This window comes from Pelophylax lessonae (assembly GCF_965119305.1).
Source record: "Pelophylax lessonae genome assembly, chromosome: 9".
In the NCBI taxonomy this organism is placed as follows: Eukaryota; Metazoa; Chordata; class Amphibia; order Anura; family Ranidae; genus Pelophylax; species Pelophylax lessonae.
The window spans coordinates 75,897,886-75,921,045 of NC_138776.1; the positions used below are offsets into that span (position 1 = coordinate 75,897,886).

At 40.6% G+C, this 23,160-nt stretch overlaps 1 protein-coding gene across 2 annotated transcripts in view; it reads left to right on the forward strand.

Annotated features, from left to right (window-relative positions):
- INPP5A (inositol polyphosphate-5-phosphatase A) overlaps positions 1-23,160 on the forward strand; it is a 734,986-nt gene that overhangs the window by 692,493 nt on the left and 19,333 nt on the right. For both annotated transcript variants that reach the window (XM_082269250.1, XM_082269249.1), the window contains exon 13: positions 21,912-22,023. In XM_082269250.1, the coding sequence (XP_082125376.1) occupies positions 21,912-22,023 (112 nt within the window). The remainder of the gene's footprint in view (positions 1-21,911; positions 22,024-23,160) is intronic.

Consider the following 23,160-nt stretch of genomic DNA (forward strand, 5'->3'; position numbering starts at 1 on the left):
AGAGAAAGCCACTGAGGGAAACGGTGCTGGCCCATGAACACTCATAGGTACTACCAGCGCTCCGCTGTCTCCTTGGCAACGATCCATTTTCAGGCCACGTCTTTTTTTTTTTTCCAAGTTCTACTTGGCTACCTTCCGATATATTGGCAGTCTCTGCAGATCTGCATCTGTTCATCTAAGAATGGACTTTACCCATTGTTATTTCATTACCACCACTTTAATGCTTTTTGCTGTGGTTCATTCATATGACAAGTCACATCATTTGCAAACATAATTTTGTCTTAGGTGTGTTTGTACGTTTTTTTTTTTAAGCTTGTTTTCTTTTATTTTCACTTGGTAATCTTGTCAGTAATTCTGTTGTTTTTTTAGTAGAGAAAGTTCCCTTGCAGGTGTAGCAGTTAGGGGATGAGACAAACCATTTATGTAAAACCTTTATTCCCAAATTAACAAGACTGTTGCTGTAAACTGCTTATAAAGTGCAAACTGGAGTTTGATTTCAGTTTTAGTGTAACTAAATCTGCTAGTACATTTAAAGATGCCATTTCTAAACTAAGAAAAAAAAAAAAGGGGGGGGGCTCTTTTTTCATCTTTAAATGAACTTGATTGTAACTAAAGTTCAGCAGGAACAGGCTGAGTTTCGCTCCAATCTTCTGTTTGAGAAGTTGATCTATTGATGGACTTCTTTAATGAACAGTGCTGCTGCAATATTTCCACTCAATCAGCGCTTGCAGCCAATCGGGATTCCGGGGAGGATACGCACATCCACATCGAATGTAATGTTGAGGGAATTAGGACAGTTTTTATTTAACCTGCTGGCTAAATTAAAAAAAAACTGACTAATGTATGGCCAGCTTTACACTCCCCTCCACCCAGAATAAACAACGCTGCTGCCCAATGATGTCCCTGTGCTCCTTCTTCCAGAGTAGAGGCTCTCTAATAACGGAGATTGTTTTCAACTGGTGATCAGGCTAGGAACACAGGAAAAAAGCCTAGGAGCAATTATAAGAGTTGAACATCTAGTAGAAAAACTGAATATTTTTCTTTAAAAAATATTACTACAATTCCTATGTTCATATCTAAAGCATAATAGACTGTATGCAGCTGCAGTAAAATGAATTGAGTAATCTGTCCTTAATCACCCCCTCCGCAGGACTATTAAAAAAAGTAAAAAGGAAACTTTTGGATGTTTGGAATGCTCTTCAGAGAGCATTTGACAGGCAGTTATTTGTTTTATCGCCTCTATACCATCTACTTTAACCCCTTCAATCCCATTTTACTTAAACAGGACGTGTTCGATGGGCACTATGCCCACAAAAAACGATGTGGTAGTATTCCAGTTGCAAAGCAATTCGGGCACGGCTGACGCCCCAACCTCTCCTGCTAAATTGGATATCGCCAACCTCGTGTAAATGACAGGTACTCTCGCTGTGTAAATGAGTGGCTTGTTCATGTGGCTGGAATCGCCTATTACTCAATGGGGATGCAGAGGTTTTACATACACAGCCACAGGTCCTAATTTGACAGGTGTAGGTGAGTGGTCCTTTATACACACTGAGTTCAGACCCATACATCTGCACCTACATTCCTGCCAAATTAGGACCCTAGTCTGTTTGTACAGCTGCTGCGTCCCTCTAGCGCAACATAGGCTGACGGCACACGGTTCCTGGCAGCTCCAGCCACATGAACCACTGATTGTCATTGTACAGGCCACAGCGAGCCACAAGACCTCAATCCCACAGAAAGCTTTATTTTTAATTCAGTACAATGTTATCCTTTAGATTTATATAGTAAGTTATATTATGTTTGTGCCTGATAATGTTGACTTTAGCGGGAATATTTTCTGGGGGGCCACAGGCCTAATGGTAAATCTGGCCCTGCGAGAGGTGTCATTCATATAAAGGAAAGAGTAGGTCAGCACACTGGCAAAAATGTATCAGAGGTAGGTATGTACAGTCACCTCCAGGTCACTTTTAAATGTCTTTAATTATATGTAAGCCTGTTAGATTTTAGTCAGAACCTTCCTCATGGAATGTCAATGACAGGTTGCAGCTGTCATTTCCTTTAAAATGTTTGCTGCTTGTACATTCAAGAGTCCTCTTGACTCTTAACCTCCCTGGCGGTATGATTCTTTCGGATTTTAGGTGCTGAAAGTGGTACCATTATTTTGCATGTAATTCTTAAGAATGAGCAGCCCAAACCAACTATTTACATATGATTTTTTTTTCCTGTGCGTTCTTCTTTATAACATCTCGAGTATGATAAAGTTTGAAGCACAAAATCATAAATTATAATATAATAAAAAACTATAAATAAGTTAAAGTATGTATGTATATTTATATACACGTATGTGTGTGTGTGTATACATATTTATACGTGTGTGTGTATAATATATATATATATGTGTATGTGTGTATATATATATATATATATACTCTGCACTGTCCTTTCAGGCTCACATCCAATCCCTGTCCAAATCATGCCGCCTTAACCTCCGCAACATCGCTAGAATACGGCCCTTTTTAACCAATGACACCACCAAGCTCTTAATTTACGCCCTGGTTATCTCTCGCCTCGACTATTGCAACGCCCTCCTCATTGGATTACCCTTACATAGATTATCCCCCCTTCAATCCATAATGAATGCAGCTGCAAGACTTATCCACCTTACCAACCGTTCAGTGTCCTCCAACCCTCTCTGCCAATCCCTTCATTGGCTTCCACTCACCCAACGAATAAAATTCAAAGTGCTAACAGTTTACAAAGCCATCCACAACTCTGCCCCCAGCTACATCACTAACCTGATCTCAAAATATCAACCTAGCCGCTCTCTTCGGTCCTCCCAAGACCTCCTGCTCTCTAGCTCCCTTGTCACCTCTTCCCATGCTCGCCTCCAGGATTTCTCCAGAGCTTCTCCCATTCTTTGGAACTCTATACCCCAATCTGTCCGACTGTCCCCTAACCTATCCATCTTTAGACGATCCCTGAAAACCCTTCTCTTTAAAGAAGCCTACCCGGCTACTAACTAATAACGCTGTTTCTCTTGCTCCATCAGCGCATCCCCCACAGCTATTGCCTTTTGTATCAATTGACCCTCCCTTTTAGATTGTAAGCTCTAACGAGCAGGGCCCTCTGATTCCTTTTGTTCCAAATTGTAGTGTAACTGTAATGTCTGCCCTCATTTTGTTAAGCGCTGCGCAAACTGTTGGCGCTATATAAATCCTGTATAATAATAATATATATATATATATATATATATATATATACATATACATAAAAAGTACATTAAAACTGCAGGAAAGGGCACTGGGGAGCAAACTAATGTGAATTTATTTTATTTTAAATTGTATCAGTGTGTTTGGTGTGTTTTACTTTTGAATTTGCTGCCGGTTCCACCCCCCTGCGAACGTCACATCGCAGGAGACGGAAGTCGGGGCACACAGAGGATCGGGAGGAAGATCCGCCACCACACACCGCCGGGATACATCGCTGGATCCCGGTGACAAGGTAAGTATCCCCTCTACCAGGATCCAGCGATCTTCCTAGCGGTACCCCGAGTGTGGCTCGGGGTTACCGCTTTTGGCGCTGAAATTTAACCCCGAGCCACACTCGGGAATACCGCTAGGAAGGTTAAATGGGTCGTTAATGGAATTGTGTGTAATTTTGGATAGAGTAAGGAAGGGTTATAATGCCTGTACATTTTTATGTGTCCTATTGCAGAGGTTTCTCGACTTCCTGTCCCTTAGCCAAAACAGGAACAGAGAGGCAATCCCGGGGTTTTACCAGGGTCACCAGAAATGGTGTCCCCATTGGAAGATTTCCCCTCTATTCCTGTTCTGATGTCAACCCAAAATGTGTGATTTTTCTTTTACTTTCAGTAACTGTAAACAGGACAAATAGAGAGCGTGAATCTTTCTTTTGGGGCCACAGACAGCACTAAAACCTGACAGGAGTTCTAATTCCTCTCCGTTTTATCCAAAACTAAAAGAAAAATGCCTATAATGACACTTTAAGGTTTAACCACTTCAATACCGGGCACTTTTCCCCCTTCTCGCCCAGGCCAATTTATAGCTTTTAGCGCTGTTGCATTTTGAACGACAATTGTGCTAAGACTTCAATACCGGCACAAGTCATTGTGATATGACTTCAATACCGGGCACTTTTCCCCCTTCTCGCCCAGGCCAATTTATAGCTTTTAGCGCTGTTGCATTTTGAACGACAATTGTGCGGTCATGCAACACTGTACCTAAACCAAATTTTTCATTTTTTTCCCACAAATGGAGCTTTCTTTTGGTGGTATTTGATCACTGCAAGGTTTTTTCTTTTTTGCTACATCAGTCAGAGTGACACACTGCAGCACCGATTGCCACTCATGCGTGCCCCCCGGGGGGCGCGCAGAGCGCATTATCCCGCCGCCGTCATATGACGTCTAGTCAGGATAATGTAACCACCTTCCCAGCTTTTAAAAGCTTTTTTTATGATTTGGATAGACTGTTAATGTGTTAGAACCATGGTCAGGTTTTTATTGATGTCTCCTTTGGGAGATTTACTTTCTTTAGTTGTCCTGATCACCAATGTCACCCGGAAGGAAAGTGATGGTAAATCCAAAATTTTGAATTGCCACTAAAGCAGGAATAGAAAGGAAATCTTCCAATGGGGTACACTTGTTCCAATGAAAACTCGGCATTTCCCCCATGTTTGAAGGCTATCTTCTCACTCCCTGTGGAGTCTGCAAGACGAGGAAAAGAAAGTGTAAAGGGACACAGATGGCAAAAAAAAAATGACAGCAGTTTTAAACCTCCACACCTCTGTCCAGAATTAAAAGACAATTTGGGTTTTATATCTTGACATCTATATGACATCCTGCATATAAACTGCCTGGACTTCAAGTGCTTAAAACAAGCTCATGTTATGCCATGTTGGGAAATTATAGGAGCCTGATATGAAGACAAAATCGGGTACTTATTGTAGATGTTATATTTTTTTTTTTTTTTTTTTTTACTATTAATCTAATGAATTATGAAAAATGACACAGTAATTGCTGTTTTTGGATCTTTACCGTTTTCAGCCTTAAACACGTGCAGACTTTTTTTTTAATCTTTAATTGTCACCAACATTCCACAGGCACATGTTTACTGCAGCGGCTTAACTGTGCATTGTGTTGTGTTCTGATGGACAATAGGACTCGAGCACAAAGATCTGTTATATATTACACAGGCCTCTTGTTCCCAAATATACTGTACCTTATTATTACTTATCATGTGTTTTTGTTGTGTATTGACCTAAATAGGCAGCATGCTAGGATCCTTATAATTAACTGATGTGTATATTTTTGTATGTTTTTTCTTTGGCTGTATGAAGAAGAGTTCTTAGTTATGCATAGTTCTTCGAAGATATTGCAGGGTTGCCAAAATTAGTTTTGTAATGTCTGTGTTGCAAGTTAATACTGAAGACAAAGTGCAGCTTCTACATTACAGCATCCAAAAAGGTTTCATATCTTTGCTTCAGTCTTTGTAAATCATCACTATTGTCTGCAACATGAAGTGCCATTTTCACATTTCTGCCAGGCTCAAAGCATGGAAAGACTCCCAACCTTCTTATGAAATCCAAAAGGCTAACCTGCCATTACTTATTACTGTTGGTTATTAGAGAAAATATATAGTAATTTTCTTAAAAAAGGAGGTACATATGGGCACTTAAATCTTAAACAAGCAAACTTTGTCTAAATACGAGACGCATGTGTATTCTTTTATTAAAATGTTAGTGTTTTTTTTGTATTTCTTCGAGATCTGTTTAATAATCCTGTGTGAATATTTTTTGTTGTGTAAGAGCTTCCTTTAATCAAGATTTACTACCAGTGTTATTTTGTAGACGAAAATATTTTTGTTGACAAAAGTAACAGTATTTTAGTCTACTAAAATGAGATTAAGAGCCGGTTCACACTGGGGCGACTTGTCAGGCGACCTGGTCGCCTGACAAGTTGCCGTGGGTCGCCTGCCATAGATTAGCACAGGATCCGTTCTAATAGGAGTGACACAAGTCGCTCCGACTTAGAAAAAGGGTCCTGAGCTTCTTTGGGGCGACCTGGAGCGACCTGCATTGACCTCACATGTCGCCACGGCAAGTCGGGTCGCTGCAATGTGAACCGGCTCTAAAACAATTCAGATGATTAAAATACCACTAAAACTAAAACAATTCAGATGACTAAAATATGACTAAAACTAAAATGGCTTTTTAATTAAAGGCTATAACTAAAACTGAATTTAAGTCAAAATTAACATTGGTTATATATCACAATGGCAAAATCCGGTGTCTGTACTGCAAACCTTAATATCAAAATAACATATTCGGTTTTTACGCAAGAAGTATATATTGAGTTTGGAAAGTCTAGAGAAATTTAACGAAGCCCCTCTGATTTTAGTTGACAAAAATTTAACTTGGAGATTTTAGTCAACTAAAATAATTTGATGACTAAAATTAATGTGGCATTTTAGTCAAAAGACTGTGACTAAAACGTAATTTGACGTCAAAATTAACACTGGCAACTACTGCTCTGTCTTGTGTAGGGTGACTGGTCCCCTATCCGTTTTTTTGCACGCAGCCTGTAGTAAGTGGACTTGTGAGTCCCTCCCACAGCTCTGCTCGCTTACACAGGTTATGTACAGCCCGGTGATGATGTTGGTGCAACTTTTACAAGGTAATATCGGGGTTTGCGAAGGCATTTGGTGCAAACCGATTTGATATAGAACCGTTTAGCTGTTAAGGAATACATTTAAATGAAAATGTATGCCCGCAGTTCAACTTTATACTAACCTGTGGGGAAAAAGCAAAAGCTTTTAAACAGTCATGGAAATGTGACAGCATACATTTTCCTAACATAACTTTGAATCTAACATCAGCAGCACCACCTACAGATCCCAAAAGTCTATCCACTGCTGTGTAGTGGAAGATTGGAAGACCTCCACATGCCTCTCCAGCAATGCAGTGCCTGGAGCCTGATCATAATAGGAACATGCCCATATGTATATGCTGAAACACTTCAGGGTAGCTGCAGGCAGTGATTGATATTATAATAAAACATGTTTGAATCTTTTTTCCCCCTCCCCCCCCCCTTTTTTTTTTTTTTTCTTTTCTCCCTTTCTCTTTGTTTTTCTCTTTTTGTTTTTTTCCCTTTATAAAAGTGTGTGCCTTGCAGTAAAACCTGTTTATGCCGTTGTGTTATTGACCTGCATATACAACGTTGTTGGAATAGTTATTGACTGGTATTATACGCTTTATGTATCCTGGCTGTATAGAAGTACAGCCAGAAGTACAGTACAGTATAGCAAATCCTGTTCACAAGCTATGGTTTGTTCACTGTATCACTCATGCTTTTACTATTGTATCTTGTACAATTCAATTTTTATACAATAACTTTCTTTTTCTTGATCAAAAAAAAAGTGTTTGGCAGGTATTATAATTTCTCTGAAAAAATAAATATATTCACAAGTACTTTCAATTGCCTGTTCTTTAACATGTCACTATGCACAGACTTTGTACACAATATATTGACAAATTTGCAAAAAAAAGCTGTAAAACAATGACTCACTGACCTCCTGTAGATGCTGGCACTATTGAGTAATTCATCCTCCCAACGGCTCTGAAGTCAACTTTCAACAGCTTTCAGGATCTGCTGCTTGTTTACATTAGAAGGCTGGCAAGCTATTAAGTACTTGGTGCCAGAGAAAAAAGGGGGCCACTGTGTGATTTTCAGTGCCGCTGTTGAGTTTTGAAGATTCATTTATTCTCAGTGCTATATAGGTTAGTAGCAGCTTGCTTTAACCCTTTCACTGCCACAGACACAAGGCTTACATTGCTGGTAATGCTGACATTTAAACAGAATCTGGGCTGCTCTAGTAGCCCGGGAGTTTTACATTTTCTCTGCAGGCTGTCGACTTTCTTGTAGAAGTGATTTTGGTGGCTATAAAGCTGCTTGATCCAATTTACAGCCAGCGGCAGGTACCGTCTACCATTCCCCAGCTTGTGTCCCAAGTAGTGTTGCCACCTTTTCTTTAAGCCAAACCTCAACACTTTAGAGACACAGAGCAATTTTTTTTTCTTTTTCCGTACTATACACTATAGGATTATAAAAGACCTGGGGAAACCTTTGGGTGCCCCAAGGAGAGTAGTTACTATGTGTGCTGCAGTGAACAGTGGTTGTGGCCAAACTGTTCTTGCTGACATCATCACCCCGGGGATGGCAAACCTGCCCCCTGACAGCCAACTGCAGCTCCAGCTCCAGATGGCAAAATATTTGTGTGCAACTATCTCGGTTACTTGGGGAGCCACAGTCCAGACTCAATGTGTCCAGATTTCAGTCTGCCTGAAATCTGGACACATGATTTAAAACCCAGACTGTCTGGGTGAATCCTGGACAGGTGGCAACCCTAGTCCCAAGCTCATATGTCCTTCCTGGGTATCTGGGACCATCATGGTGGTGTTGGGATGGAGAGGGCAGGAGACCAGTGTACTGTACATCTGTTCACTGATTTCCCCTGTGAAGAATGACACCAGAAGTGATCAGCTTGTGCTGTCATGATCAGTGCTTGATTAGCTTCAAAAGTGTGCAAATGGGACATTAGGGCCTAAGAACCTTTCAACATTGCTATGCTATCATATAGAGGACTATTGGCCCCCTTGTAATAGCAATAACGTTATTTGTAAAAAAAAAAAAAAAAAAGGGAAAAATGTAGTTTTGGTGTGCAGAAATTTCAGCAGATATCTGTCGAAACCAGGTGCCCGCTCCAACTTCCAGGTAAGATCGCGGCGATCTATGACATCTTCGGCGCCTCCTCCTTCCCCCAGGAGGCAGCGGAAACATTCAAAAGGCGCAACGTGACTCGCGCATGCGCAGTAGGAAACAGGCTATGAAGCCTCAAGGCTTCACTTACGGTTTCCCTTAGTGAAGATGCCGGCGTCTTCACCCAAATCTGATTGACGAATTGGCTAGGGGTGCCAACATCGTGGGATACCTGGACAGGTAAGTGTCCTTATATTAAAAATCAGCAGATACATTATTTTACAGGCTGTAACTCCACTTTAACTGCCCAAGTTTTGCCTACTACTACTGCCCAAGTATTTCCCACTACAAATGTTTGATGTGAGCCCCATTTGTGACGCGACAGATGTCAAGACAGTACTCCAGTTTTGTCCAGACTCATGTCAGTATGTCCTCAGATATTGACTCCACTGCGTGTCAGTATGTCCTCAGATATTGACTCCACTGCATCCTCTCAGGTCATTCAAGTCCTGTGGCATGGGGGCTATACGGTACACCAAGTACTTAGTGTACCCCCACAGAAAGAAGTCTCTTGGGGTCGTAGGTCTGGTGATCACAGAGGCCAAAGCGACACTGGTGAAATGTTCTTTCCTGCACAGAAAAAGCCTTTTTTAATCGCACTGTATTTTAATGTCCTTAGACTGGACAGTAGTGTACATTATTGTGCTTATTTTTCCTAAAGAAATTAAAGGGAATTTAGAAAGTAGAACAATCTGTTCTACCATAATGAATCTGTCACCTACAACTTCAGTATCGCTGTACACTCTTCTACAGACAAGCCTTTCTCAACCCTTTTTAAAAAGTGAAATCCATTCCATAAAAAAGTTTCCATGTCTTGGGAAGCCCTGCCTAATTATTATATCTTTAGCTTATGGCATTCTTGGGTGGTTAGTAAATTGTAAATATAATACATTAAAGAATAAAGACTGTAGTACATCTAGCATACAGTATTTGACATTCAGAGCAGAGAGGTTTTTTAATACTCCCCTGCTCTATAAGAAAAAAATGTTTAAGTAGCAATCTTAAAATTGACAGATAAAGGTGGCTACTTTCCTGCATCAGTGGGACCATGGAAAACAAACGTGGCCACCCTCTAACAGGAAGCTGAATCACTGCACCAAAAAGGAAGATTTGAAGGAGTCGGAAAGCAACAGAAGGGTAATTCTTTGAGTTAAGAATACATACTTGAATAGATTTACATTTGTTTAAGTAGAGTTTAGTGTCACTTTAGGCCCACTAAATAAAGTGACTGTAGGTGTGATCAAGGAACCTCATGTCTCTTGTAACACTGGAGCATTACGGGAAGAGTTAATGTGAACTATGTTCTTACGTAACAAAAGCATATTTTTCATTACTTTATTTTTTACCATCCAAATACATAGAGACATTTATCCTCTAGTTGATGCACTGAGAGTTTCTGTTGCAGTCAGGTAGCAAACTGAATTTTCATAATATGTTTGAAAGCGAACCTTGTAAGGTTTGATGAGGTGGAAAAGGTACTGATACCAATAAATTGTTACAATACAACTCAATACAGTGCTCTTGGCATCTTGCCACAGCTAATGCCTTTTTAATGTTGCTAGAGCTTGTAAACCCATTTGGAAGAGTGCTGTTGTATTATCGCACCAAGCAGGGTGGTAAATAAGTTTCTGCTGAAGCGTCAAGCCATTTCTTTCCATTATATCTCACATGCAGACTGAATGTGTTTTTACATTTCATTCCCGTATTAAGAAAATAATTCCTACTAATCCACATAGATCTACATTTAAAAGCTGTAGCTGGTATAAAGAACCTGATTATTTAAATGAAAGCTGTAATCTATTCTAAAATAGGTTTTGTCATTTTAAAATCTGCAAACCTGAAAACACATAATGAAACCTTTATGAATGTGATAAAAAAGGAAAAGGCAATTTTACTCTGTTCTTAAAGAACCAATAATTTCTAAAGTGTAAGTTCAGAAAAAAATGATAGGGTGAATCTACACCCTCATCCCCCCCCCCCCCCGGTCTTCGCAGTGCCCCTAAGGAAACAAGAGAAAGGATAGCCAGTTTTTAAACCCCAGGACCACTGCATCAGCCTATTTGGGTGTGGAAACTGTATAACCCAAGGATGTAAGTGCTTTGGGGACTGGTGGGTGGGGAGGGTGTAGGGCAGGGTTTCTCAATCAGGGTACCTCCTGATTGAGAAACAGCAGGGAGAGGGACAGAGATCAGATTCAGGTGCTGGAGGAAGATTTCTGTATTTGTTGTCCATCACTTATCCCCCTCTCTGTGTGGGCCCCCCTGTGTGCTCGGGCCCCCTACAAGAGGGCTGGTTGTCCCCTCCTATCAGCGGCCCTGGGTGCAGTCATATGCACTGTTGTATACATACAACACAGCAAATGATGCTGTGTGATTCTGGGCACCACATACCTGCTGATTTTAAACTGGCATTTATGGTATTTGCCTATGCTTCCCATTATCTTTTTAAAGTGCATGTTACCCTAAATATTTTTTTTCTATATGTGTTGTCCTTATGTGTATCTATAAAGCATAGTCTCTAATATTTTTTTATGTACTAATTACATCTGAAGTAACTGATTGATTCTGCCAGTCATCTTTCTTCCTGGTTATATACTGACTGCACAAAGCGCTGAAGCTGATCTGTGTTAGTGTGGTCAGTTTTCATCCCTTGGCTGACCATTTCAAAGTACAGGACGCTGTGCAGACACGCATAATGTCTTTATTGGGTAGTTTGTTCAGCCACCACACCCCTGATTAATATCAGCCTGCCTCTGACACACATCCCCCTCCCAATCACAGCCTGCCTCTTGCGCACCCTCTGCTCAAGCACAGATTGCATCTTGCCCCAGGCTGAACAGACTATGGAATACAGGCACATTGTCCTATAACCCCCCCCCCCTTACAGGAAATAAGATGCATGGTCACAAGACAGAAATGTTTCACTTTAAAAAGGTAAGGATGACAATTTCTGAAACTGAGCAAATTTGTTATTGCACCTGCATAGTAATAACTGTATTAGGAAGTGTATATACCATTGAATGTTCAGTTATTTAAGGTAGAATTATAGGCAATTTTATTTTCCATTTTGAATAGTGTAAGGGAGGGTTATAACCCCTGTCATTTTTGTTTTTGCCATCTGTTTCCCATTGGGGAGTTCTACCTTCACTTCCTGTCAGATAGCCAAAACAGGGAGTGAGAAGAAATCCCTGCAAATTAGGGGAATTCATTGCGGTCCCCCAGGTCACCAGAACTAGTGTCCTCATTCCCCTTTATTACTGTTATGTGGACAACCCAAAATGTCAGATTTTCTTTCACTTTTGATGATAAAGTAAACAGGACAACATGGGAGGGTGAATCTACCTGATGGGAGCAAGGACAGCCATAAAACCGGAGGAAAAAAAAAGGTTTTACCTTTAGTTATACTTTCAGTGTATGACCTGTTTAAACCCCTAAAGGAGTTTGAATTTCAGGCATGCTCTAAGATGGGGGTCAGCAACCTGTCGCTCGCGATCTACTTATCGACCGCAGGCAGCTGACATGTAGATCACTAACACATTCCTGCTTTGCCTGTTCTTCTGCTCAGCCACCACCTCATGTTCACTGCAGAGTGGAGAGCGGGAGGCAGCACAGTAGTGGATGGGGGGCAGCAGGGGGAACTGCCTCCATTAATCTTTTCAAGTTAACCACCAGGTGATTGGTTGCTAGGATGCCAGGCGGTCCTCCAAACCAAACACAGCATGTTAATATGAAAAGTCAACTTCAGCAGCTCCCACTCCCACCCTCTGTCCAGTAATGTGCTGCTTCCCACTCTCCGCTCTGCTGTACACCCGTTGTAAGATAGGAGAGTGCTACCTACACGCTACTGTGTGTTTGTCAAGGGGATGATGTGAAGGGGACAGAGGGCACTTCTTGGGGGGGGGGGGGGCACAGCACACTGCTCTGGGAGTGCAGAGGACACTACGGTGGGCAAGTGAAGGGGGGCAGAGGACACTGTTCTGGGGGATCAGAGGTCACACTACAGGGGAGGGTGATGTTTTAGAACTTAATAAGACTGATTATGATAGTATGGTTAAAGATTAACTTCTGTCAAAAAAAAACAAACAAACAGAAATGATGTTTATATAACAAATAAGGGGCTAATGATCCTTCCTTCTATGAACAGGAACAACAGAACATAGTTTTTCCTGCAGTGTGGCATCAGTGCTGCACTCTTCCAGAATGGGTCCTTTTTAGACCTAATAACATCTCCCAACATATTTGGAAATTTAGTTTGACGTTTAATTTTCTTTGTACCGGTGCAAGCATTAAACATATGCTGCCCGCCTATGAAATAAAATCTACATGGGGCTCTTAGTATCCTCACCCACTACTGTTCACTGCATCATGCTGATACCATAACTTTGAGCAACATAATGAATGTTCCTTCAACATCACACAGGCAGATATTTGCAGTTTTTTTTTTATTTTCCTATTGATGTGTGCCTGACAGAGGATGTGAAATCTCATCATTTTATTTTACAGGAAGTATAGTTCTAAAATTGTAACCAAATTAGATACAAAGAGCACTTGACTGAATTGTACCTTAAAGAGTGTTAGAACGTTAAATCAAAAATATCCTAGGGGTATTCATTGGAATATAAGAAGGTTGATGAAATTGAAAGTGCATTAGCAACTGTGAAACGCTTTTTTTTTTTTTTTTGTTCTATAGCCTTTATGGCTTAGGTGGAAATTGTAGTGCTGTAAAATAATTACAATTAGTTTGTTTTATGAGATGCAAACGTGTCAGGCAGCATAATAAATGGCTTCCAGCAAATTCTACCAGAAGTTATATGACATCGCCTCATCGGAATCAGTTGATAGGGGGGGTGCTGGCTTCGATGAGGCGATCAATTATATCAAAAAGACAGATATGCCATCGCTGGATGCAGAACAGGCATTGGCATTAGAAGGAAAGATAACAGAAGAGGAACTAAAAACAGCTATCTCTCAGTTAAAACCACACAAGGCCCCAGGTCCAGATGGACTATCACTGTTATACTATCAGCAATTTTTTTCAAATTTAAAGACCCCCCTTTTGGAACATCTAAATTACATCGGGGAGGGAGGGGTCATGCCGACAGATTCTCTGAGAGCTTACATCACATTGATCCAGAAAGAAGGGAAGGACCCCGCGGTGTGCGGGAGTTACCGCCCAATCTCATTATTAAATTTAGACACCAAGTTGTTTTCTAAAATATTGGCAAATCGACTCCTGCCATATATACCACAATTAATACATCTCGACCAGGTCGGCTTTGTCCCTACAAGAGAAGCAAGGGATAACTCTATTCGAACAATAGATTTGATATATAATGTGCGTTTGCGGAGAATCCCGATGATGCTGCTATCAGTTGATGCGGAAAAGGCGTTTGACAGGGTGGCATGGAATTTTATCCGGGCCACCCTGTCACACTTAGGCCTAGGGGAATGGATGATGACGTGTATCCTATCATTGTACTCCGGTCCTACGGCGGCAGTAAGGGCAAATGGTTGGTGCTCAAGTTTTTTCAAGATAAAAAATGGCACTAGACAAGGCTGCCCCCTATCGCCGTTGATTTTTGTCTTGGCGTTAGAACCTTTACTGTGCAAAATCCGTCAAAGTGCAGAAATAGAGGGCGTACAAGTGGGTAGAGGTCAACATAAAGTGGCAGCCTACGCAGATGACCTGCTTTTTTATGTTACAAACCCTGACAGAACAATACCATCAATCCTAAAGGCTATCAGAGAGTATGGGGAAGTATCGTACTTCAAAATAAATGTGTCGAAGTCAGAGGCATTGAATGTGTCTATATTAGGGACTAGATGGAACCATATGAGATCTTCCTTTCCCTTTCAGTGGAATAAGAAATCGGTGGTGTATCTGGGGATTCACATTACAGCAGATCCGAAGGACTTGTTTGAGGCAAATTTCATTCCACTCTTAAAATCTATTAAAGCAGATCTACAAAGATGGCAGACACTATTTTTGTCATGGTTTGGGAGATGCAGCGCAGTGAAAATGAACGTATTACCTAGGTTACTGTATGCTATCCAGGCTGTTCCGATAGCAATCCCGATGACATATTTTGTACAGGCAAGGGCAGTGTTCAGAAATTTTGTGTGGGCCAGAAAATCCCCGCGAATAGGGATGCAGATCTTAACCCTCCCGAAGGTGAGAGGAGGAGTAGGGTTACCGGATCTGTTGCGGTATTATAGAGCAGCGCACCTGACGCGAGTGATGGAATGGCACGGCAGTGGGACCTTTAAACAGTGGGTGCAATTGGAAAGGGAGGCCATGAATACAACAGTGGCCTTAGCCCCATGGACTCCGATATTAAAAAATGATAAAATACATTTACATCCGACGATAGGGGCGACGGTAAGCGAAGCAATTAAAGCACAAAAAAATAGCTCGGTAGCACCAACAATATCACCAATGACCCCCTTAGGGGATAACATAAACTTTCCCCCTGGTAGAACGAATGCTAAAATTATAGGTTTAATTAATGGGGGTAGAGGACGATTGTGTGACATATGGACCCACAGGGAACCACCTACGATGACAGAAATGCTAGCATGGCCCGAAGTAAATTTAGATGCATTCAGTGCCTACCAGGTTAGACATTATTTAAAACAAATGCAGAAGACAGGCTATATCCCACGCCCCCTAACGCCATTTGAGACTTTATGTAGAGCAGAGGAGAGAATACCACATGCACTATCACATATATATGCACTTCTGGGGACATCGCGTGATTCGGAACCACTTAAATTCCTGCAAAAATGGGAAGGAGAATTAGGTATCTCCTTTAATCAGCGACAAATAAATAAAATCTTGAGACTGACTCATAAGGTATCCATAGCTAGTAGATATCAAGAAATCAGTTATAAGGTGTTAGCTAGATGGTACCGTGTTCCAGCAACACTACACAGAATGGATAGGAAACATCAGGATAGGTGCTGGAGATGCGGAGAGGAGGGTGGAACAATGGTGCATATTTTTTGGACGTGCCCAGCAATAAGGAGTTTCTGGGATGAGGTGGCTCGTATAACAGAGAACCTAACCTCGACCAAGGTACGGGATGACCCCGTGCTGTGTTTATTACATGGCACGGGGAGCTCAGTAAAGAATTATAGGAACTCTTTGTTGCCGCACTTATTGAATGCGGCTAAAGCCTGCATACCAGCATTGTGGAGACAAACACAGCCGCCTACTGTGCGGCTATGGGTTGCCAAAATTGGGGAAATTCATAGGATGGAAATGTTAACAGCCGCACGTACATGCAGGGAAGAACGTTGTAGGTTTAGATGGCAGGCATGGTCACAATATACGTGCTCAGAGGAATATTTACGACTGATAAGCTAAATACGGAAATAGGAAGTCCAGGAGACCGGGGACAGAGGAAGGTGGACTGGAGAGAGGGAAGGGGACTAGAGAGTAGAGGAAGGGGCTTTTCCCCGTCTCCTCTATTCCCCCCCCCTTTTTTTTTTTTTTTTCTTTTTTTTTTTTTTTTTTTTTTTTTTTCATGTCCTTTTCCCCCTGATCCCGCCCCCCTTACGGAGTGTCAGTGGAGGGATCCTTAGAAGCCTGACGTGCGCGTCAGGAGGGACAGTATAGATGGAATACATGAGGATGATATAGAATGATGATTGTAGAGTGGTAAATTGGCTGAGCTTCCCACCCTCTAGGGCGAGGGGGAGGCGGGGGGTTTTTCTTTTTTTTTCTTCTTCTCTTTCATCTGCCCCCCCCTCCCCGTTCTTCTCTCTTTTTTTTTTTTTTTTTTTTTTTTTTTCCTTGGGGTGTGTATTGTGTTTTTTTTGGCATGAAGTGGGGGGGGGATGTTAAGTAATTTATATGTGTGTTTTTGAATTTGGATGGGGAGGGTAGGGGGGAGTATCATGATGTGGCACATAATAATTATGTCACTTAAGATGGTGCAGGGGGGGGATTACCCCCCCTTTTTTTTTCCTTTTCTCCTTTTTTTTTTTTTTTTTTTTTTTTTTTTTTTTCTCTCACAGAGCACAATAATTTAATAACTCCAGTATATATATATATGCAGGAGGAATACAATGGAAGGAATTGTAACACGATTGGGGTTTTTTTTTTTTTTTTTTTTTTTTTTTTTTTTCTTTCCCTTTTTTTTTTTTTTTTTTTTTTTTTTTTTTTTTTTTTCTCACGATGCAAGGTAATTTCCTCAAGATGCGAGGATCATAGAAGTAGTAAATTTTTCATTAATTCACCTTTTTTTTTGGGGTTTTTTTTTTTTTTTTTTTTTTTTTTTTTTTTTTTTTTTTCTTTCTTTTTCTTCTTTTCACGATGCAAGGTAACTTCCTCAAGATGTGAGGATCATAGAAGTAGTAATTTTTTTCATTAACTCATTTTTTTTTTTTTGGGGGTTTTTTTTTTTTTTTTTTTTTTTTTTTTTTTTTTTTTTTTAGGGGGGGGTGAGGGTGGGAGGGGGAGGCCAGGAGAGTACTGCTATATGCTTTTGAGAGTATTGTTTGTAGGTTTTGATGTATGTTTGGTGGATTTTATGTAATTAATATGTAATGTATTGAAAAAAACAATAAATGTAAAAATTAAAAAAATAAATGGCTTCCATTCAAAAGACATTAGAAAACCTATTTTTCATTTTTATTTTATTTATTTTTTTGCATTGTAAATCAGCTGAGAAATAACCGATCATTTGTCGATACTACTAAACCAGTCCTTGAGTTCTCCAGGGACATGCAGCTCAATACTTAATCTAGTCTAATTGAATAGTGTACACAGTAATAGTTAACACACATTTTGTCATTGTAAAGGATCTGCCAATGTTGCAGGTAAATAGGTCTGTGTGATGTCTTTAGCACAAATACAGCAGATTATCTGCAGTAAATTGACTGTTTATATACTGATCTCTAGCCTGATGCCTTGTTTTGTTATATTTATCCATGTATGTGAAATAATGGCATGTCTTTTCTTATGTTCCATCTCTGTTAAACGGTAATACCATTAAGTTCTATAGGTACAGTATATCAGATGGGTACATTAGCTAACCCCAATGCAATCTAAGAAAATCTGTATCCTTCATGTGGCAAAAGGTTTATGGTACCATATACCACTAAATGCCCTCAAAACATTTGGGAATTTGAATCTTATCTATGGTCATGAGATTTAAAAAATGCATAATTTCAAGTTTGTATATTTTAGATTGTATGGAAGATCATCTTTTGTTTTTATTATTATTATTACAGAAACTTGACAGGGAAAAAAATTATCTTTTAAAATATACATTTTTGTTTACCCTCTGTCACACAAATTACTGTCTTACCATCATGAGCTAAAGAAACAATTATATTTAACGTAGATTTTTTTCCATATACTTAAACAAAGGCCGGACAATTTTTTACTTTATCATTAATTGTGGGATACGGGATTCAGTTATTCAGAGACAATTGGGGTATAATGATGCCTTCAGAAGGATTTGGACACTGGCAAACAAAAAAGTAATTGGCTCCCCAGGTATAGACACTCCCCCCCATGCTTCAGTTTTTTTGTATTGTCCTAGGTAGGAGAATAGACATCTTTCTTTTTTCTGCTAAGAAAAGTTACCCCTGACCATTTTGTTGTGTCTTTTTTTTTTTTTTTCCCTCAAGTTTTTTTCTTCATTTAAAACCTCATTTAAACATTGCTGAGATAGGCTTTCTAAAGCAGCTATCTAGATCAGTCTTTCCTTTAATGATGATTTTTGAAGCCACACCTGGTATCCCCCTGGACCAAAGATTTCGGTGCCTGCATGAAATGCGGCTTTTGAGCAGTTTATGGGCCAACTTGCACCTATGATTGCTGACTTTTAACACAGAGACTGGGAGACTACTTCTATGCCACCCCCTCCAGAATCTTATTCAACTATTCCTGCAGTTGCAGAAGCCTTTCTGCAGACATTAAGGGATTGATTTACCAAAAATGGAGAGTAAAAAATCGGTGCAGCTGTGCATGGTAGCCAATCAGCTTTTAACTTCAGCTTGTTCAGTTAAGCTTTTACAAAAAGACCTGGAAGCTAATTGGTTTCTATGCAGAGCTGCACCAGATGTTGCCTCTCTAATTTTAGTAAATCAACCCCATGGGGACATGACTTAAGAATCCTTGTTGGATGATTTTGTTCCTGAATAAGATTTGGCACCCATGCTTTGAAGATACAATTTCGGCTCTGTTTGATGCTGTGCAAGCCACATTTAAAATGATACAGCCTGTTTCTACTAATACTGTTACCAGTCAGGAATTCCTTAAAAGCCCTGAATGAGTCTCCTGTCTGTGAATATAGGATGATGTATTTTGACAAAATGCTAGTTTCCGGAACAATAATGCTGGCTGCCCATGCTTTTGTTGGTGAGCTTTTTGGTGCTTCGCTAGACGACTTCATAAAGGATGTCACTGGAAAGTGTACTTTTTTTTTTTTTACCCCAGCAGACCGGAGCCTAAGGCTGGCCATACATTATACAATTTCCTTACAACTTTCTGTACCATTTTCTTGAAATTTTACCTTCAAATATGTAGTATAAAGGCCTGCCTAATTGGATACAAGTGAAAGTGATGTTTAGATTTGACCTCATATTATGTGGTTTGTGGTATATCTAACAGAAAATTGTACAGGAAAATTGAATATGTATGGCCAGCCTTAGCCTCAAACTTGAAAATTTCCTCCCTCGATAGAAGCCAAAAAATCTGGGCCTCTAAATCTTCCAAGCATGTGGACAAGTCCTCTTCAGCATGAAGGTATGCTTCCACTTTCCAGATCCTTTGTGGACACCTGAACAGACCACATCTCAGATGCTTGGGTATGGGAGGTGGTTTCAATGGGTTACAAGCTAAAGATTTGCTCTCTGCATCTTCCCTCTGGTCTTCATTGTTCACGAAGGTTTTAACTCTGGTGCTGGCCTTACTATGCTCCTAAGGGTATTCCCAATGTGGGATGCCTAAATGACTTATTGAGGAAACAATCATTTCAAATACAGACTGGCATTGTGTTGCAGACAGCCTAGACCTTAAAGGGATTGTAAACCCTTACATATAACTAGTAAAGTGACAAGCATTGGGTGATACACAGAGATGAAACAAATACTCCTACGTACGTTGTAGCTGTGTATCTTCAGCCATTTCTGCTGTAGATTGTTCTGAAAACACAGAGGAAAGGATGATTTCTTGGATCTGGGGGGGGGGGGGGATGGATCTGAAGTCTTTACAGGGCCAAAAGCTGAAAGTCCTGATTGGAGGGAAGGGGGCACACACACCCTTCACACAGTACAGAGAACAAGCTTAACTGTGGAGTCACATCACGTACTGCAGCTCCCTTCCATGTCACTTTTTTTACCTCTTGGTGTCAGAAAGGCTGCCAGAAGTGAATCAGGCTGATAACGGAGGAACCAGGCAGCAGATAGAAATGACACTCCATGCTTTGAAGAGGGGCAAGTACACAATGTAGAAGGATGTCTTTTCTTCATATTTCATGTCTGAGGTTTACTACCACTTTAAAATCAGTTATCTCTTTGAGAAAACTTTGGACTCCCTGCTCCTGAACTTGGACTCCTGTTGAATCAGGTGTCTTTTAATAAATGATAAAAAGGATTTTTGTACTTCATGAAATTAATTTTATAGAGTTCATTGAAGTGATTGTAAAGTCTCTTTTTTTTTTTTTTTTTTTTTTTTTTTTACATATCAAACATGTTATATTTGCCTCTTCTGTGCAGGAGTTTTGCACAGAGCATCCTGGATTTTCCTCTCCTCGGATCCTTCTTTGCTGTTTTTGGCCCCACCCTCCTGTCGAGTGCCCCCACAGCAAGCAGCTTACTATGGGGGCACCCGAGCTGAGCGGCGGCTCCGTGTGTCCATTCAGACATGGAGCTGTGGTTCAGCTCCCCCCCCCCTCTCCTGGTTGGCTAACTGACATTGATTGACAGCCACTGGAGCCAATGGTGTCTTGGCCTATCAGGAGGGTGAGTCCCGTACGGCCGAGGGACACTTTTTTGTTTGCCTGCATCCAAATGCTTTGGAAGGTGGCAGTATAATGCAGTCATCTCGGTATAACAAAATCCTGTGTCCCCTAATGAGGTCCAAGAACCTGAGTTTATTAGAAGTGCAAAAATCCGGTTTTTGTGTTGGCTGACTTTTAAAGCTACAAATATAGATGTTTTTTGTTTTTTTTTAAACGACTTATTGTATTCTGCATTTAATATGTATCTCTGCCACATGACTTTCCTAATATATTGTGATGTTCTAGAATATCCTAATGTCAAGCAGAACTGCATGTTTATTAGACCGCATTCACACTGATCCGACTTGTCAGGCGACTTGTCAGCCTGACAAGTTGCGGTCCGTCACGCTCCCATTGTGTAGTACAGGAGCCGTTCTAATAGGAGCGACGCAAGTCGCTCCGACTTAGAAAAAGGGGCCTGTACTACTTCGGGGTGACCTGGAGGCGACTTGCATAGACATTCATTTTATGAAGTCCGTGCAAGTCGCGCTGCACGCGACTTCACAGGTCGCCCCCTAAGTCGGAGCGACCTAGTGTGAATCGGCACTAAACAAACCTGAGTTAGATTGAATATCTACACTAGCAGACTAGTTTGTTGATCTCCAATTACAGTGCACTAGTAAATGTGTAAACACCAAGCTAAGAAGTTAAGGGGGGAAGAAAAGATGCAGTTGCCACAGTAACCCACCAGAGTACCCTATTTTCCAATAAATAATGAAACACGATGGCTCTGGGTAGCTTCACTCTTCTTTAATCCAGATTTTGTTGCCATGTGTGTCTCCATCAATCCCATAGTACATTACTTAAAATCCATGTATAATGTTGCTAACCACTGCTTTTGGATTCCTGTTGTAAATGTTGTCTTATTATCTGTACTGATAAATACAGATTGCTCAAAGACAAGAGCGCAAAAGACCAGAGCATATCTCTGGGTTTTCCTGTGTCATGCTATTTTGGAAACATTGTTGTCCATTTAGTCAGATGTCTGTGTTGTTCAGCACTCCGAGCACCTCTGACAAGTAGACAGCAGAGCCTGACATGTTTGTATTGACTCTTTCCTAGTTATCCATACAGTGAAGACAGCAGTCAGGGGAAGCAATACATGAATACACGATGTCCAGCATGGTGCGATCGAATTCTAATGTCACACTCTGCTAAAGAACTTCTTTTAAAGGTAAGACTCCACTGGGAATAAGGCTGAATCTGTAGAAACTCATTCTAATAAATGTAATATACAGTATATAGGCCTTTCTCTTCCTAATCATCATCGCAGCATAGGAATGTCAGTGTTTTTTAAGGGTACATCTAACCAGATGTCATATTTCTTTGGTGAGAGAAGAGCTTTTAAAGCATTTTGTATTAAAAATGAATATCGGGGAGTGGGACTCCTCTGGACAAAGTTGAATGAGTGAAACTCAATGGTGTAAGTTGGGTGTGGGTAGGTGACTAGGTCAAGGACTCTGGTGAAAAGATAATCGGAGACCACACACCAGTGAAGAAAGAATATTCCTACCCAAAACCCAGCACCCATGCTTCTTTTCTGATGCTGTTGTCATGGAATTGCTTACAGTAATACAGTGCAAATTGAAATCTGTCTATATACATATATCTAAAGTGTGTGTGTGTGTGCGTGTGTGTATATATATATATATATATATATATATATATATATAGATATGTATATAAAGTGTGTATATATGTGTGTGTGTGTGTGTGTATTTGTGTATATATATATATATATATACACACACACACACAGTCTGTGTATGTATGTGTGTGTGTATATATATATATATATATATATATATATATATATAGAACTGTACACTTATATACAATGTCCTTGGAAAAATGACAGTATATCCAAGGGTGTATATTGTGGGTGTGAGTACAAAAGACTGCACAGAAATCAATTGGTGGAATTGGGTGCTGCTTAACATAGGCTTAGACCCCTAAGAGTTTTTGTTTGAGCTCTATACAGCTCAATGCTTCATAAGTGAATGTGTTCATCTTTTTGTTAGCTTAACAAGGCTAACACAAAAATGAATTCTGTACCCTGTGTCCTTTAGTTCATGTAGTGTGACTTGTAACAAATTGTTTGTGTGGAATCACAACAGAATTGTATGCGCCAACCAGGCCCAGAATTGGCAAAAAAAATAGGCCCGGGCATTTTCCTCTATCCTGACAGATCCCCTGGGAGAAGAGAGGGGGGAACCCGGAAGAGGTACGGGGGGCAAGGGGGCCGGGAAAGATCATGGGGGGGAGTGGAGAGCACAGGGACGAAGCCGGATAACACTGGGGGGGGGGGCAG